This window comes from Ailuropoda melanoleuca, chromosome 7 (genome assembly GCF_002007445.2).
Source record: "Ailuropoda melanoleuca isolate Jingjing chromosome 7, ASM200744v2, whole genome shotgun sequence".
NCBI lineage: Eukaryota > Metazoa > Chordata > Mammalia > Carnivora > Ursidae > Ailuropoda > Ailuropoda melanoleuca.
Window position 1 is genome coordinate 82,991,496 of NC_048224.1, and position 17,308 is coordinate 83,008,803.

Genomic DNA, 17,308 nt, shown 5'->3' on the forward strand with positions numbered 1-17,308 from the left:
CATCTAAGCTGAGACGCCGGAAATCTGAATGAAGCTGCTCCACCCTCCACTGTCCCAGTGTCCGGCTCTGCCCAGCTCACAGCTGACCCACTGGTTGTGTGAGGCCACGAGCGACTCCAGCCAGCCCTGCGGGGAGCACAACTGCCCAGCTGTGTGTCACCCAAACTCCTGGTCTACAGCAAACCTCTGCTTTTTGTAAAAGAAAACACTTCTTTCCACCTAATACCCCCACAAGCGTATGAGTTCTCCACAGATGACACTCAAGTGTGTAATTTCAGCAGAAACGGTGTCCCTTAATAAGGCCACTTCAGTGTCAAAATGAACCAGGAATGGCGAATTTCTTGACAACAGAAACACTTGCATCTGAGAGTATAGTCACTTGCATTGTTAATATCATTGTTCTTCTCTCCTTCTAGATGCTTCCCCAAATATTTCCTGGTTACGCATGTAGTATTTTCCAAAACCCATAACCAATACAACTTTCTGGATCCACCAAGTACAGCTGAGGGTGCCCTCATTAACCACAGTACCAGAAATCTGTAAGAAGCAGAGAACGGGAGTGTTATGTGCCTGTTTTTGTCAGGACACTAGTGCTTCTAAATGGATCTTTCTTTCCTTTCTCTTCATGGACATTTATGTCTGTCTTCCAACTAGAGTGTAAGCTCCACGAGGGCAAGGTGTGTCTCGGTTTGCTCACCACAGCACCAGGCACACAGTAGGCTCTCAGAAATACTTGTCAGTGGGGTGACAAGTCCCTGGGATGTTAAAGAGCCCAGAGAACTACCACCGGTTAGCATCACAGATGAAACCAGGTTGGCCAGAGGTGGTGGCGTGCTACATAGGAGCCTCACTGCTTGTGAGCTTAACATTCTAGCGATTTCACAGCATTAGACACCCACAGTACCTTTGCGCTGTCAGCACAACGGCCACAGTATAACTAGTAGGCCAGTCTGCTCAACTACAATCAAGTTAGAAAACCCACAAAGATTCTGCCCCAATAAGCTTTCTCTGCTAACCAGAACTGGGTTAGAGCATCTATTTACTTTTTCCCAATAGGAAAAGTATCCCAGGCTAAGGAGAATGAAGAAATTTGACAGAGGGTAATGAAGGGTATGAAACAGACTGGCTCTAAGTCTCTCATAGAAGCAGGCATAATTGTAGCTTTCTGAGTAATGGTCCTGAGAGGCTTGGCCTTTAAAATAGCGCTGGTCTGGCAGTAAGCATGAATGTTCTTTCAGGAACCCACGATGTGCCCTTGAAAGCCAATGTAGGAAAGACGTGTGAGGAAAGAAAAATTTTCCCTTCTTCCCTTCAGGGTTCTCTGGCTGGCCTAAGAATTAAACTGACATAAGACAAATTAACAGGACAAAAACAAATTTAATTCCGTACAAACAGGAGCGCAATGAAATATGAGACTCAAAGAAGTGACCAAGCAGGCAGCTTTTATACCTTGCAAAAAACAAAGAAACAAGGATTCGTGATGAATTGACAAAGGGGTTTGGGCTTGGGTAGCAAATTAATGAGGAAGTAACAAAGTGGTTTACACAGCCTTCTCAGTCCTGAATCCCCTCTCTCGGGTGATGAGGGTGCTTTCACCCTCCAGGTGCAGGGAGGGCACCCTTCACACAGGGAATTTATTTCCTGCTTTCGGGGGGGGGGACAAAGGAGTGCCCTTCTTGTAATGGCTATTTCTTAATTTTAATTCAACATAATCCATATGTCAAAGCGGCATATTCTGGGGTGGCAAATTCCACCCCCCCGCTCCATGGACCCACCTTTGAAACTGTGAGAAGCTTCAAAATCCAGAAGCTGAGTTGGTAGATTGTTTCACTATTTCATTGAATTCATCTCTAAGTCTTGAACATAGCTCAGTTCAGTTAAACAGTTATGTCTCGTTTTACGAGGTGGTGATGTAACTGAGCTCCCCACATTAGGCCTATATTGTGTGAGAAATTAGGTGTTTAATAAGGCATTTCTATGGAAACAAAAGAAAAACAAAGGTTAATGATAGAACAAATTATAAACCAGCTTCTGAGCCCAGGGGCAGCCAGTCAAGAAAATTTCTAGAAGTCAGAGTCAAAGCATCTTTTGTGGTTTGAATGTCTCTGATAATATCCCCAGGTATTCAGGTAAACCTTCTGAGTGGCACACACAGCGGCAGGCATGAAGACTGTCTAAACATGAGTCATTGCGGCCATTTCTCTGAAGTTTATGTCAGGTTGTTCACAGTCAGTTTGCCAGGCTTCGGGGAAAAGGGCAGTTTTTGTTCTTCATGATTCCAAGTCAAAAGTGGGAGAAAATTGGAAAGGTTAGTTTGGGCAGCTATAGCCAAATATCAGAGGAAACTAGAATTCAGGATCCAGTGGGTCTTTCCATCTTACAGGTGGAAAACAAAAACTCAAAACTAATTAACAGCACTAGAATCTGATATTTATACAGTGTATTACTGAAACATAATTTTTCTGTCTATCAAAGATAATCACAGTAAGACTATTTTGTTTGCAAATTAAATCTAGTTTCAATACATGTGGGCCATTTACATAAGTGTAGCAAGAATAACGATTGATGAGATAGGCTTTTCTAAATCTGCTTTGCCGGAATTTTTCATAAGGAATCTCAGATGGAACTCCTAAAAGCCTCTTGAGGGTAGGAAGCCTAGGCAAGGACTTTCCACCAGACTTCACCTGCAATACCTAGAAATCAGGGTGAATTCCTCTCTTCTCAAGGTCCCCAAAATATCCTGAGGTTCCTGAGCCTGCCAGGAAGTGACCTTCCTCACTCACCTAGTAAGGCTGCTAGGAACCCTGTAAGCAAGGTACCAGACCTCCTTTTCCAAGGCACTTTGTTGTCTATTGGCTCCATAAAGTCAACCTTAGTTTCTTCAGGTTGTCTGGTCACATCTGAGTCTATGTATCTCTCTCAAATATGGCATTCCAGTCAAAGCTTCAGTAATGTAACCAATGTTTCCACTCATGCTCATTATAAGAACAGATTCATACTGAACTTATGCAAATAACTGTATTTCCATAAAAATAAGAATACTCACTAACGGTTTTTAAATTTTGGAGGCATGAAGTAGGGAGAAAAAGTAATTGTTTCAATTCTGCTTATAAAGGAGCAATTAAACAAATTGCTGTAAATCATAGGTAACTTAAGAGAAAAAAGTTTTCTGTACATCTGGAAAAACCAAACATTAAAAAAAAAAAAGCAATGTCCAAACAAAAAAATCATAAAAAATTACGATCATCTTCCTCAGTTCATTCAGTCCCACGTAATTAATATTTGTTCTGTTTGATTCCAGTTTTTCTGTTAGTTCTGGAAATTCTTACCCAGTTCAGTTGGATTCTCTTAGTTATCAGAAGCCTGTATTCTACAATACTTGCTAGAGTCCATTCATGAATTTCCTTGAAGATGAAGCACTTTTGCAGGAAAACTTCTACAAAAGCATGCAAGTGAAACAATAACTGTCTGTAAATAATAAAAGACTTAAAAATGGCTATAGTTAAAGATCTGATAGTTCATTACAATGCAATTGATAAGAAAATCTGATTATACCTGGGATATACAACATTTTAAGATAATAACTAGAATTACAGTGAGAACATTATCCTGGAATCTGATTTCTAGGAATTTCATATAATTTCTGGAACACTTAAAGCAGATAGATACCTACACAAATACAACATAAAGAAAGCTTGATATTTCTTATTTGACAACCTTCCCAAGTAATTTAGCGTATCACATAAACCAATTCATTTAGCATCTCTTTTATAAAGAAAGAAAATAAATCTTTTGAGACATTCTAGGGACCCTCTGGAAAATTCCAACTTATTTTCCTGGTCAAAACACTTTATTTAGAAATTGATTTTGAAAAGTATGTCGAAAGTATCAAAAGATTGGGACACTTGACTAAACAGGATCACAGATAATCTGAAATAATATTTAATTATCTATTTAACCAAGTGACAAAAGATTTTAAAGGCAAATAAAAAAGGTTACATAGTTTTAAGTAAAATTCAGCTCTTAATGTTAAGACTCAGTTAAATCATCAAAGATCTGATAAAGACAACATGAAGCACAGGAAATTACTTTAATAAAACATAATATCTTTGCTTCCCAGGGAGATTACTGAAAAGGTAAACAAGACCATTCACAATATCTTATCAAGAGCAGACTAATAGCCCAAGAAAACTTTGTTCTTTTAGCAAATGAAGGAAAATTACATTAGCAAGCTATAAAACAAAAAAGCAAGTTTATTATTTTTAAAAACCGTTATAACAATTCGATTTTTAAACAACGTGACTACAAAAGGTAAAATTTTCTTTCCTTCCTTCCTTCCTTCCTTCCTTCCTTCCTTCCTTCCTTCCTTCCTTTCTTTTCCCAAACCTCTATGTCCTTAGTTTGTCCTTTATTTTTCTTTTTTCCATTAGGTAATGACCATTCTGAATGGTCATTCTGAAATAACCAGTTTTACTTTAGGACAAAATTTACTTTCTTTTCTCTTAACTAAAATACATCTCCCTACCTCATACCTTTTCTTAGCTAAAAACACATCCTGGTTTCCCTGCAATACAGAGTTGTTGTTCTTATTATTTCTAGTAGTTTTAATTACATATATTAGAAGCTTCCTATAGTTGCATTCACAGGGTGGTTCTCAACCTCCAAGGTCATCAGAAGCACCTGGAGAGCTGTGACAACACAGATTGCTGGATCCCACGCCAGTTTCTGATTCAATAGGTCTCAGGGGACCTTAAGAATTTGCATCTCTAACAAGTCCCCAGGTAATGCTAATGTTGCTGGTCCAGGGACCCCACTCTGAGAATCAGTCTCTATTGCTCGGTTACATGCTTCTGTCTTCCACCAAACTGTGAGCTTCTTGAGATGAGGGAGCATTTCTTACACATCTCATCTCCAGGGTCTAGCCAGTGTCCAGTAGTCACTCAATCAATCAACAAATACTTATTGAATGCCTATTATGTGCCAGGCACTATCATCATAGGCACTGGATTCATCAGCTTAAAAAATTTATATTTTTATATATATAAAATTTATATACATATAATTTATATGTATATGTATATATAAATATATGTATATAAATATGTGTGTGTATATATTTATATATATATAAAGCCCTCATAGAGCCTTCCTCTGGTACTACATAGGAAATTCTCAATAAATGTTGAAAACTGACCAGCTCTAAAGAAGGAAATATGGCATTACCATGAACATTGTCATAGTGCTTGGAAATATCAATTTTCCCACTTTCTAGTCCTAGTTTTCTCCATTTTATGTTTCTCCCTTCTGATATCCCCCTCAACGTCCATAAATAAACCTGATAATAGCAGGCTTTTGGGTCTTAAGAAATATTTGCTGATTGATTTATAAAATATTTGATATGGATGACATAGTGCTAAGAAACAACGATTCTAACATGAATTTAAGCTTGTATAAATTATATATTGAAGCAACCGGGAGGATGTAAGCAAATCTCAGGATTTCCATATTGATAAATATTTTAGAATACCTTAACTACTCGTTTTCAAATTAGCCTTAGTTATCTCTAAGGTATCTTTCCTCCCCTCTCAATACTTATGGCTGTTTTCCACCGCCTGGTATGAGGACTTTGAACTCCCAGTGGAACTAAGCAGTCTGCTGTACAAATAGGGACGTCGGCCAATGTTTGGATTGCCCTGTGTACGATTCTGAGAAACGGGTGGGAGGCCTTGTGAGGCCATGTGGTGCTGTGGAAGGGCTGGGAACAATAGCAGAAGCAAATCTGATTATCTCTACACAGCCAAGACACGTGCCCTGCAGGATGTCCCATCCAGGAGTGTGGGCCACGGGCTGTGCATTCCCTCCCTAACTCTAGGAAAGTGCAAAACATGTTCCTTCATCTTTGGACTAATTTTCTGAAAGTTTCTTAGGAAATAAAAATGAGAGTCTCACAAATAGCAATTTGGAATGAAAAGGAACTGATCATAATGTTTACTTGAGATTTTCAGTATTCTTAAGGTTTAAGAATATTTTTAAAAGATCTTCTATTGAAAGCCATGAGACACTCTGTTAACTGTATAAAGGGAAAAATGGGCAGCATTTATGAATAGAATTTGACAAAGGGTAGTTTCAATATTCCAGACTAAAATATTTCTTCACCGTTAACATCATAAGCAAATTTGGTGTTGCTAGTGATTTCAAGGGTCAGTGATATCAAATAGCAATACGGCCTCAGAACAATATTCCCTCTCCACTGCTACCCCAAATCAGTGATTTAACACCCTAGTCCAACAAATCACTGATATTTCTATGTAGTGAAAGATTTTTAAAAAAATTAATAATGTTGTTAGGAATATACTTTTATAATGGGGATCAGGTATACCACCTTCATTTTTTATGATTCTATCCTAATTAACTTCTGATTATTAAAAAGCTTTAGGTATAAATGTGAACTTTTGGTGAGGCATCCACTGACTGAAAAATGGCCAGGTCATCATTTATTTCCCTGGAGCAGTTTACCAATTATCACCTTCACAATCTGAAGGAATTCATATTTATTTATTTATTTTTTTTTAAGATTTTATTTATTTGACAGAAAGAGACAGCCAGTGAGAGAGGGAACACAAGCAAGGGGAGTGGGAGAGGAAGAAGCAGGCTCCCAGCGGAGGAGCCTGACATGGGGCTCGATCCCAGGAACCTGGGATCACGCCCTGAGCCGAAGGGAGACGCTTAACGACTGAGCCACCCAGGCGCCCCAGAATTCATATATCTTAAAAGGTGTATAATTCTCTACAGAGATGTGACCTTTAGTGAACCAGTCCCTTACAAAAAAAGCCCAAAAAACAAAAAACTGGCTAATATAAAGCTAAGACAAAAAGAAATTAACCTCTACAGGTGATTAAATTTGTCTCATTAAATCATTGCTACCTCATTTAATGTAATAAAAGAACATACCACCATATTCTGGAAAACACACAAATCTAAAATAAAAATATTCTCATTAACATCATCCATATGGCAATAATAAATTAGCGTCCTTAAAATTTGCCTCAGTTATTCACAAAATCCACCCTTATTTTCTGAGTTAACAAGGCTGAATTTTAAAAGTGCGATACAAATTCTCAAGGCGTCGCTCCAGTTCAGACAGGACTTCTTAGTGGTTTCCAAGACACAGCTTCTTGTTTTGGTGTTCTTCACCCGGAGGTAAGGGTCTCAACACACCATCTAGTGTTCAAGAATAACTTCATGTCAGGAAAACTTCAAACACACGGGTATTACAGTCATAGCGGTTGTAAGAACGAAACAACTTTAAGTTAAAAAGGAACATTCATTTTATTTTATCTTCAAATTCTCAACTGTTGAAGAACAGGTTCTAGGTAACACTCAGGCAGTACAGTGTCTGCCCTATTAAAGAGTGGATTCACTCAACTCTGAAATCTCTACTTTAAAAGGGCAAATTAATGATATATGAATTCTATCGCAAAAAAAAGCTGTTACAAAATTGAAAAAGAGATAGGACGATTTTTTGTTGATTTAAAAAATTTGTTCAAAAATACATACAAAACATGACCTTGCAGTTCAGCGAACAGTCACAAAGCAAACCTACATTTGACCATCACCCAGGTCAATAATGAAAAAAACATGGCCAGCAAAGCAGAAGCCTTCCTCTTGCCCCCTCCCTATCACAACCTCTCCTTCCAATCTCGGGACTGCTAAGGGCAGCATGTCTTCCTTTTCTTAGTGATCTAGGAACACTAAGCCCTGGATACACGTCCTTTATTGATTGTAAGTGGCAAATAGCTCCTATTCTATGGCTCGCCTTTGTACTCTTTCAATGATATCTTTTGATGACCAGATGTTCTTAATTTTAACATAGATAAATTAATCCATCTCTGTATGGTTAGTGCTCATTGTGTCTTTTCCCGAACAGCAGGGAATTATTAATTGACCCCCTCAAACACTGTTACTGAAAACACATTCTTTAAACAGATCCATATATATTTTTCTATTTTTTCACTTTTTTTCTCTGATTAATTTTTTTGAAAAGATGGAGTGGATAGGTATTTATTTTTTTCCAGACTGCAAATAAAAAATATACTACTTGAATAAATAAAGCTAAATTCAGAACACAAAAAAATCAAAGTATTTACAATAGAAACTATAGAATAGAAATTATTTAAAGACCTCTTCATTTCCTGATTTTTCAGGGAAATAAAATCATTGTTATTATCAAAAACTTTTTTCTTATTATACTAAACTTCCATTTATCTAGACTCCAAGCAGACAGATAACATAGCTTATATTTAACTATAATACTGTGGGGGCGCCTGGATGGAGAAGTCAGTTGAGCCACGGGTTTCTGCTTGGGTCATGATTACAAGGTCATGAGACTGAGCCCCACGCAGGGCTCTGCACTCAGCATGGAGTTTGCTTAAGACTCTCTCCCCCTCTCCCTCTGGCCCTTCCTCCTTCCCCTTCCCACCACCTACGCTCTCTGTCAAATAAATAAATAAATCTCTAAAGATAATACCGTGTAGCAATAACTAATGTTCAACATTATTTACCCAAGGGATTGCAAGATCTCCCCAAGATGACATTACATTAAAAATATCTGTTAATATGTAAATAATAAAACTGTGAAGACTAGTAATTTTATGATAGCTGTGATGACTTTAGTTAGATTATTCAAATAACCAGAAGATTTCCATTCTCTGACCAATCTCTACAAATGTGCTTTTACTCAAATAAAAATGTATATGTCCTCTAATTTGGCCCTACAGCCCCCTGTATTAATTAGACACATTTTCCCTTTCTAACTATCCAACAAGCTTAGTTTGGTATAGAAGAGCATGTTTGTTTAGTGTTTCATAGAATTACATTTAATTTATATATTCAATTTTACATGATCATTTGCATTAAACTGCAGATTCTGTAAGACTGATTACAAACCAGCACTTTCCACTGAACCTGGCATATAGTAGATACACAACGTTTGTGAACAAATTGAATGGCAAAAACCTAGCCTTTGAACAAAGAACATGCTCTATCTGCAACGACAACAATTTCCAATACCTGAGCATCAAAACTCGCTATGTATCCTTTCTTCTCAACAACAAAGTTAAGCTTAATGAGAGACTTTTAAATACTTACTCTCTTTGCTTTCAGGCTCATTTTGTTCACCAACACAAGCTCCTGATGGATTCAGCTGCCACTGCAAAATGGCACAAACCTTTTATATGTATGTTTAAGAAGGATTTAATAAATTGCATTTCCGCACCCTGCTGTCAAATATCAAAACATTTTTTTAAAAATGTAAGGAAAGAGAGTTAGCGTGCTCATATCAACCTAGCCCTAATAATGACCCTGAGTGATGACTTCTGGGATCAGAATCAATATTCTTAGACAAGGACAGAACTTTAAAATCCTTTACCTTCATTTTAGAGGTAAGGAAGTGGAACACCAGCAAAGTGTAATGACTTGCCCAGGGTTACACACTGAGGGCAGCAAGAGAATGAAAACCTGAGTCTGCCCATGCGCAACACTATAAAATTTCCGCCATTCCACATCCCACCTCCAGGTCCTACAGCATCTTATAATAGCTACAGAAGGCCTAGATATTAAAGAACGAAAATGTGACCAAGATTATCTTGCCTTTTAATATAGTTATATCACACCATAGATCATATCATATCTCCTCTGATTTCAGTTTTCCATTGCAACTATTCAGAAGGAAACAGGGAAGCCTGCGGGTTCTCAGATAGTACCAAGAAGCCTGGAACAGCTGAGAAGAAAAACTGAGTGTACTCAGTACCTCATGGCACAGCTCTTCCTTTCTCACTTGGCTAGAAGCCCCATCGTCAGAATCTCTAACGACTTGACCAAAAAGGCCTCATCAGGGCAATATCTCTAGAGAGGCACAACTCAGTGTGCAGTACCCGGAGCCTCTTCCATAAGCACCAGTGAGTTCAACAGATCAACTAGCTAATATCATGATCCTTGGGGGGAATAAGATACCAGACAAACATTTTGGCATGTGTAAAAATGTCTTTGGAAAGGGAGGACATCTAGGACTGGTTGGTCGCCTATAGAAATGGGATGGTTAGGGCTAGCACCAGGAAATAAAGGATTTATAAGGGGTGGGAAATTGTATATGAACTTAAAAAAAAAGGTATGTTTCAAAACATGTCAAACCACTAAAATCTATTAATTTGGGCAAAGTAGAAACTAATTACCCTGAATGTATATTTAAGGATAATCATAAAAAGACTGTTTCTAACTGTGAGAAACTTAGAAGCTATTTAGTTGCCTCACAAAAGGGGAATAAAAATAAGTCATATTTATAAGATGGAATACTGTTGAATCATTAAACATTATTTCTGAAGAATTATTAATGACACAGAAAATATAGCAACATGTTAACAGCAGTGTCTATGAGTTGTCAGAGAGTATCTGTTCATTTTTATGTTCCCAGTCCTCTACAATGAGCATATATTACTTTTAAAATAAAAAAAAGTAATACGACCTAATAGAGAAAAATCTACATGTATTAAATAGAAAAAATTTCTGAATAAATGGACATGGGCCTACACTGGTAAAATCTGTTCTTGAAAATACTGTTGCTTAGCCCTAACCTAGTCTGCAACAATCCCACAGAACAGAACCAATTATCTCAAGGTATATGGTAACACCTCAAAGAGAAAAGTAAAACTTTTTTAAACAAAATTAATTTCAAATTGCTTTAATCTTAAAAATATCATTTTTCAGGGGGTGCCTGGGTGGCTCAGTCAGTTAAACGTCTGCCTTCCGTTCAGGTCATGATCCCAGGGTCCTGGGATCAAGCCCCGCATCAGGCTCCTTGCTCAGCTAGAGCCTGCTTCTCCCTCGCCCTCTGCCTGCCGCTCCCTCTGCTTGTACTCTGTCAAGTAAATAAATAAAATATTTAAAAAAATATATCACTTTTTGGACACTCCTATACTTTGGACACGTCTTGGCCCAGCTCTGCTCAGGGGACTTACTCCCTCTGTTTCTGTGATCTCCCCTTCTTGTGATCTCTTCATGCTCTTTACAGTGGCAAAGCTACTCAACTCCACCAGTAAGCAACATATCTCAGAATTCACTTAATCTGTCGGTCACAGTCCTGAAGAGCAAGATCATTTAATCTTTATGGACAGAAAGTGAAAAACCTATTTTTTCCCACTCCTCAGGAAGAATGAAGACACAGAAAACAAAAATACAGAACTGGAGGTTTCCCTTTGACTAGCTGGATGTAAGCTTCTGTTTACTTTTACAAAAGAGGCACCTCTCTCAGCTCTCCTTTCTTTCATGGCCCTCTTTTTCTTTTAAAAATCATGATAAACTTTAAGTAAAACTGGAAATAAAAAAACAAAAATAAATGACAAAAATAGAAAGGGTGAATATTTATGATACTTCACACACACAGAAACTAGACAATATGTTTTATGGTTTTAAACTTTTAAACATAAGTTATAAATATAAATATATAAGTGTATGTATACATATGTAGAGAGAGTTTAAAAAATATCTTTTTGGTGCCTTATATGTTCCAGCCACTCTGGACTCAAAACAGGAATGTAAACCGGAATTTTTTTTTTAAGATTTATTTATTTATTTTGGAGAGAGAGAGAGAACAGGTGGGGAGGGACAGAGGGAGAGAATGGCAAACAGATTCCCGGCTGAGGGCAGACCCCATCATGGGGCTCAATCTCACGACCCTGAGATCATGACCTGAGCCAAAATCAAGAGTCAGTCGCTTAACCAACTAAGCCACCCAGGCACCCCCGTAAACTTGAAATTTATAAACATTATATTATATGCCTTTTATACCCACTGCAAATTCTTGTATATAAGTGTTACATTAAATGCCAGAGTTATTATTAAAAAGCAGCATATGATTCTGGGCAGGATCCTTTTTCTCTGTAGAACACTGAGACAACTGGTGAACTTTGGCACCTATGGATTAAATGGCAGTAATGTATCAATGATAATTTCTTGAATTTTGTGGCTGGTTTTATAGGAAAAGCTACTGCTTGAGGAAATATATAATAAACTATTTGAGAGTGATCTGGTTATCATGTCAACAAGCTACTCTCAAAGGTTTCTGGGAAAAAAAGTTCTTTGTAGCATCTTTGTAACTTTTCTGTAAGTTTGAGATTTTTTCTAAAAAGAAGTTTTTTAAAAACCTACATAGTGAAATAGTTAAAGTTCTAAATTTTCCATGAACTATCTCAGCTCTTTTTTTGAAATATCAAATATTAAATCCCTTCTTTTTCTGATTTTTCCCATGAGAAATATGTGTCATGAGTGCACGTGTGCACGTGTGTGTGTGTGTGTGTTCCTGTCTTTTGGGTAATCCTAAACTATTTTCACCTCTATTTACCACCCAAACCAGAAGGGCGAGGGAAGAGATGGGTCAGGGATTTTTTTTGTTGTGTTAGCCACCAGATGGCACCAAAGGGACCATTAATTCAAGATCTGTAAGGTCAAGAATATGCAACTCTCTAGAATTCATTAAGACAGATTTTAAGCTGAACATTTGTAATTAGGTGAGTGCTTGCACATAAAAATAAACTCAGTGATAATAGTTTATTGGAACTCTTTAGAAGTGTGGGAATCACTAATTTAAAATATTCAGCAAGGTACCTAACAGTATAATAGAAAGTATATTTGAAAAAAATGTGTATCTACTTACTGTAAATTTGCTAACACCCTCAAGTTCCCCAAATCTCATGTAAGAGATGTCTGCCTTCTTTTTTCCAACATCTACATCCCCGGCATAGATCTGTTTTATGCCTGCACCTTTAATTAAAGGTACACACTCATCACATGGGCACTTTGTGACAAAAATCATACTTCTTTCTTCTGGTTTTATTTCTTGACACCTACAAAAAATTTATAAATATTAGAAAGGTAGCTTCCAAAAGGGGAGTTATACTTAAGGAAATCCTTAAATACTAAAATTGAGTGATTTTTAAACAGATTTACATTATAAACAATAATGAACTTTATTCTTGCCGAATTAATGAATGTACAAAATGTATAAACTCATAAAATGTTAATATACAATCTGAACATGACGATCATTATAATTAAAATTCATTTATTTATTCTAAGCAATTGGTAAGATGTTCGGTATTAGATTATAAATAAAAATGGGAAAAGACAGACACTGAAAGAGAGAGGGAGGGAAGGAGAGCAAGAACAATGCTTTCTACATTAAGGGCTTTGTAATGCCACAGTTAGGGGCTAGAACTAACATCCTCCTTATGAGTTTACCATGAGAGAGTAGACATTAGCTCATCATAGGAGCCCAAAATCTGACCCTTATCTTGTACCTACTGGATATTTAATAAATGCTTGTTAAATTGATAAATTAATAATAAAGTTCTGCTTTGAATTACAGTTCCTTTACCTCCTCCCTGAGACAGGATACTTTACTTTAACAAACATTTGGCTTTGACAGATTCATGCCTCCATACAAACGAAGCAGGTAAATCTGTAATGAAGAGCACAAGGACCAGAAGAGAGGAATTGTTTGCTGGGGTAGTTCAAGACTAAGGAATGTTCTCATCTGAGGCTACAGGGGTTGCATTTGCTGGTTCTGTGGTTTCCACTGCTCTCAGTCAGCTATCTTACACCACGGCCAGCCTTCCAGATCCATCTCCCTTGTTCAGACTCATTCTGTTTGCCTAGACCCAGGCAACAGAATTTTATGCATCTGGTCTATTTAAACAATATGCCTACAAGATGGTCTTGAAGCATCTGCTGCTATTCCCAAAGCAAGAATGGCTTCCCTTCAAGTAAGCATCTCTAATTGCTAAAATCCTACTATGCCTTCAAACCTCAGCTCAAATGCCAGTTCTTCCTTATAGCTTTCCCCCTCTCGCTCCCCCTCTATCTGCAGCAGTCCCTGAATTTCCAGGACTTTGTGTTGGCCTTTCCCAGAGAACCCATCATCTTAGCTTGACTGCTCCTCAAGGACAAAAGGCATGTCTTACTCAGTTTTGAATCCCCTAAGATCACTCCCTTAATGGTGAAGGCTGAGAAATGTTTGTGGAAATAATCTAGATTAACATCAGAAGGGAGGGAATGCCAGTTATAATCCCCAACAAAACCACGTTAAAGCAATTTGGTTCATAATAAAATCTATATATTCATAAATATATGTGCTCTAGATTTAGAAAATAAAGGACATCTTACAATTTGGAAATATGGAAGACCCTAATGACAGTCTTCAAGCAGTTTTATATTGGAGACAAGGAAGACAAGGAAAAAAATGGGCTCATTCAACAAATTTCAAGGCCTGGAGACCTCTGACAATGGCCTCAGGTCAGGCAGCAAACACCAGATGTAACCAAAATTATACTTCTGAAAAGAACATTTCTTAGAATTAAAAAAAAAAAAGGAAATAAATTAAGCTAAAAGAAAACTAATTTCAACTAACCCTTGCCAGGGTTTAACCTTGCTAGGTTTTCAAGAAAAGACATGCAAAAGAATTTCATACCTAAATGTCAAGGCATTCTGCTCCGCATGTACAATGTATCTGAATTTCCTTATTTCTCTGTCTTTCTGTTTGTCATCCATGTGTGGGAAGTCAGCATACTCGGATCCAACAGGAAAAGCATTGTAACCACATCCTATGAAGTACATTGCGCCTGTTCCATCACAACTTCTCTGTGATAGTGAGCAAACCAACAAAGGTGAGCTATCAGCATTCTAAAAAAAGTCACCTGGCAGTGTATTTTAAAGCCTCATATCACACTGTATATAACTAATTCTATTTTCCATGACCAAAAAACAAACAAACAAAAAACAATCTTACATCCTTCTACTGCAGTATGGTCTTGTCCAAGCTAAATTTCAAGAAGGCTGATCATTTCTAATATATAATCTCAAGTCCTTGGTTTTAGTTGTTAATTAAACACTAGCTTGTTTAATTCACAAATTATTTCACTTGATTCAGACATTTCTCCCCAAATAGGTTATAAGATCCTAAAGAACAGAAACCATGTTTTATGCCTCTTTTCTGTGCCTTAAAGTACACCTGTTAGAGTGTTCCATACATAACAGGTCCTCAAGAAGTAATTGTTGATTTCGTATATTCTGTTCTACTGGTTAACAAGTCAGAAATTCTAAAAACATTTCGAACAGTTTCTACTGTTGAACTAAAAATATGCTATTGTGATACAGTTGAAAAATAAAAAAATGTGCTTTCCTTTTTAAAAAATTTTTAAAAGATTTTATTTACTTATTTGAGAGAGATACAGAGAGTGAGAGAGTGCGAACATGAGCAGGGGGAGGGGCAGTGGGAGAGGGAAAAGCAGACTCCCTGCTGAGCAAGGAGCCAGATGTGGGCTTGATCTCAGGACCCTGGGATCATGACCCAAGCTGACACCCAACCGACTGAGCCACCTATGTGCCCCCCTTCCAAAAATGTACTTTCCTTTAATCTTCATATTTATTGAGCCTCTATTGTGCATTTACATATATATGTTATATACATATAATATATATATATATATTTATAATGGAACCTTTTACTTAAGTGGCTCTTTTTTATTTCTCACAGTCATTGGCATATTACGTATAATATGAATGCTTTATCAGTTACTAGAGTGAAATATTTTATAAATCATAGGTGTTTATAATAATTTGGAATATGGTATAAATCTCAGTAAATTTCAATATATTCTAACTATTCATGTGATAGTTTCAACAGACTCATTAGTATGGCAGCTTGATAAAAATCATTGTTATGATGAGCCAACAAAAGCTTATAAATGTTATGTCACTAGTAATAATAACAAATTATTCTTGAGCATTTACTACATGTCAAACATCATGCTGAGTTTTATATGTATTATTTCATTTAATCAACTCTCACAACAACCTATCCGATAGTAGTACCATTAGTTTTTCCATTTTATGGATAAGGAAACAGAAGGCCAGAGAGATTAAACTTATCTAGGGTCACAATGCTAGCAATTCAATAGCCAGAATTCAAGCCCAGGTGACTGGACTCCAAACCCATGTCTTTCCACTTTACCATGCTACCCACTATAGATAGCTTGACTGGAAACTTAAATTCTTACAAGCACTTGAGAACAAGATGTCAAGCCAAAGGTTGCTGGGCATTCATATAAACACAAATGAGAGTTCCAACCATAGGCCAGGCACTGTGCTAGGTGCCAGGAATACAGCTATAAACAAGACAGAGAATCCTTGCCCCCATGAACCTTATAATCTGGAGATAAGAAATTGTGCACATAATTTCAACTGTGATGAGTGTCACAAAAAAGTTGCACAGAATGCTATGGGAGTTTTTGGTGGAGGAACCTATTCTGATAGGTAGCAATAGTTGGGGTAGAGATGAGTCGAGATCTTTTGAAGGTAGAATTCACAGCACTCGGTGATTATTACATGTGTGTAGTAACAGGGAACGGCATGGTGACCACTGATGAAGGAATAGGTTAGCAGAGAAGATACGAGATTGTTGGCTAGGTAGTACTTGAGGGAATTATGATACATCCAGGGAAATAGTCAAATTACTTGCTATAAAGTCTAGTGAGGCAAAACCTAGGCTCCTTACTCATCTTTGCGTCAGCCTTATAGTTACTAAGTGTCTCTTGATTCCATGCCCTTCCAACCCACCCCCACAACTCCAAGTCCTCATACACCTCCTTTTTATTAACTCCCTATTTGCTGTGCAGCCCCACTTCATTCCCCTTACAATGTAAATCTGATCAAATCATTTTCCCACTTAAAATATTCTTGGATTGCGCTGTCCAATACAGTAGCCACTAGCCACACGTGATTAGTCTGAATTGAGACGTGCTGTGTGTGTAAACTACACACAGGATATAGAGAGTTAATACTCCCCCAAAATGCAGAATATTTTATCAATAGCTTTTATATTGATTACATGTTGAACTAATATTTCTGGACATTTGATTAAATAAAATATATTCTTAAAATTAATTCACCTGTTTCTTTTTATTTTTTTAATGTGGCTCCTAGAAAATTTAAAATTATGTGTGTGACTTGCCTTTTATTTCTACTGGTTAGCACTAGAGTATCCCACTGTTGAAAAGATAAAGTCCAAACTCTTTACATGGCATACAAATTTCTTCATGGTCCAGTCTAATTTTTTGCTATTCTACTCTAGAGCATATTATAGTACGTATAGTAGAGTACATACTATACACAAAATCACTTGAATTTTCCCACATTCTCTCTCGCACCCTCCACCTCTGCATGTTATCATCCCAGTCATACTAATTTACTCTGCCTGATG

At 37.2% G+C, this 17,308-nt stretch overlaps 1 protein-coding gene across 1 annotated transcript in view; it reads right to left on the reverse strand.

Moving 5' to 3' along the window:
- Nucleotides 1-1,357: 1,357 nt before the first annotated feature.
- The window catches only part of CDADC1 (cytidine and dCMP deaminase domain containing 1), a 47,805-nt gene continuing 31,854 nt past the window's right edge, over nucleotides 1,358-17,308 (reverse strand). Inside the window, exons 7-10 of the mRNA XM_002919118.4 lie at nucleotides 14,519-14,688; nucleotides 12,707-12,896; nucleotides 9,148-9,208; nucleotides 1,358-7,221 (exon numbers count right to left, since the gene is read on the reverse strand). Coding sequence (XP_002919164.2) covers nucleotides 7,151-7,221; nucleotides 9,148-9,208; nucleotides 12,707-12,896; nucleotides 14,519-14,688 — 492 coding nt within the window. The 3' untranslated portion in view covers nucleotides 1,358-7,150. The remainder of the gene's footprint in view (nucleotides 7,222-9,147; nucleotides 9,209-12,706; nucleotides 12,897-14,518; nucleotides 14,689-17,308) is intronic.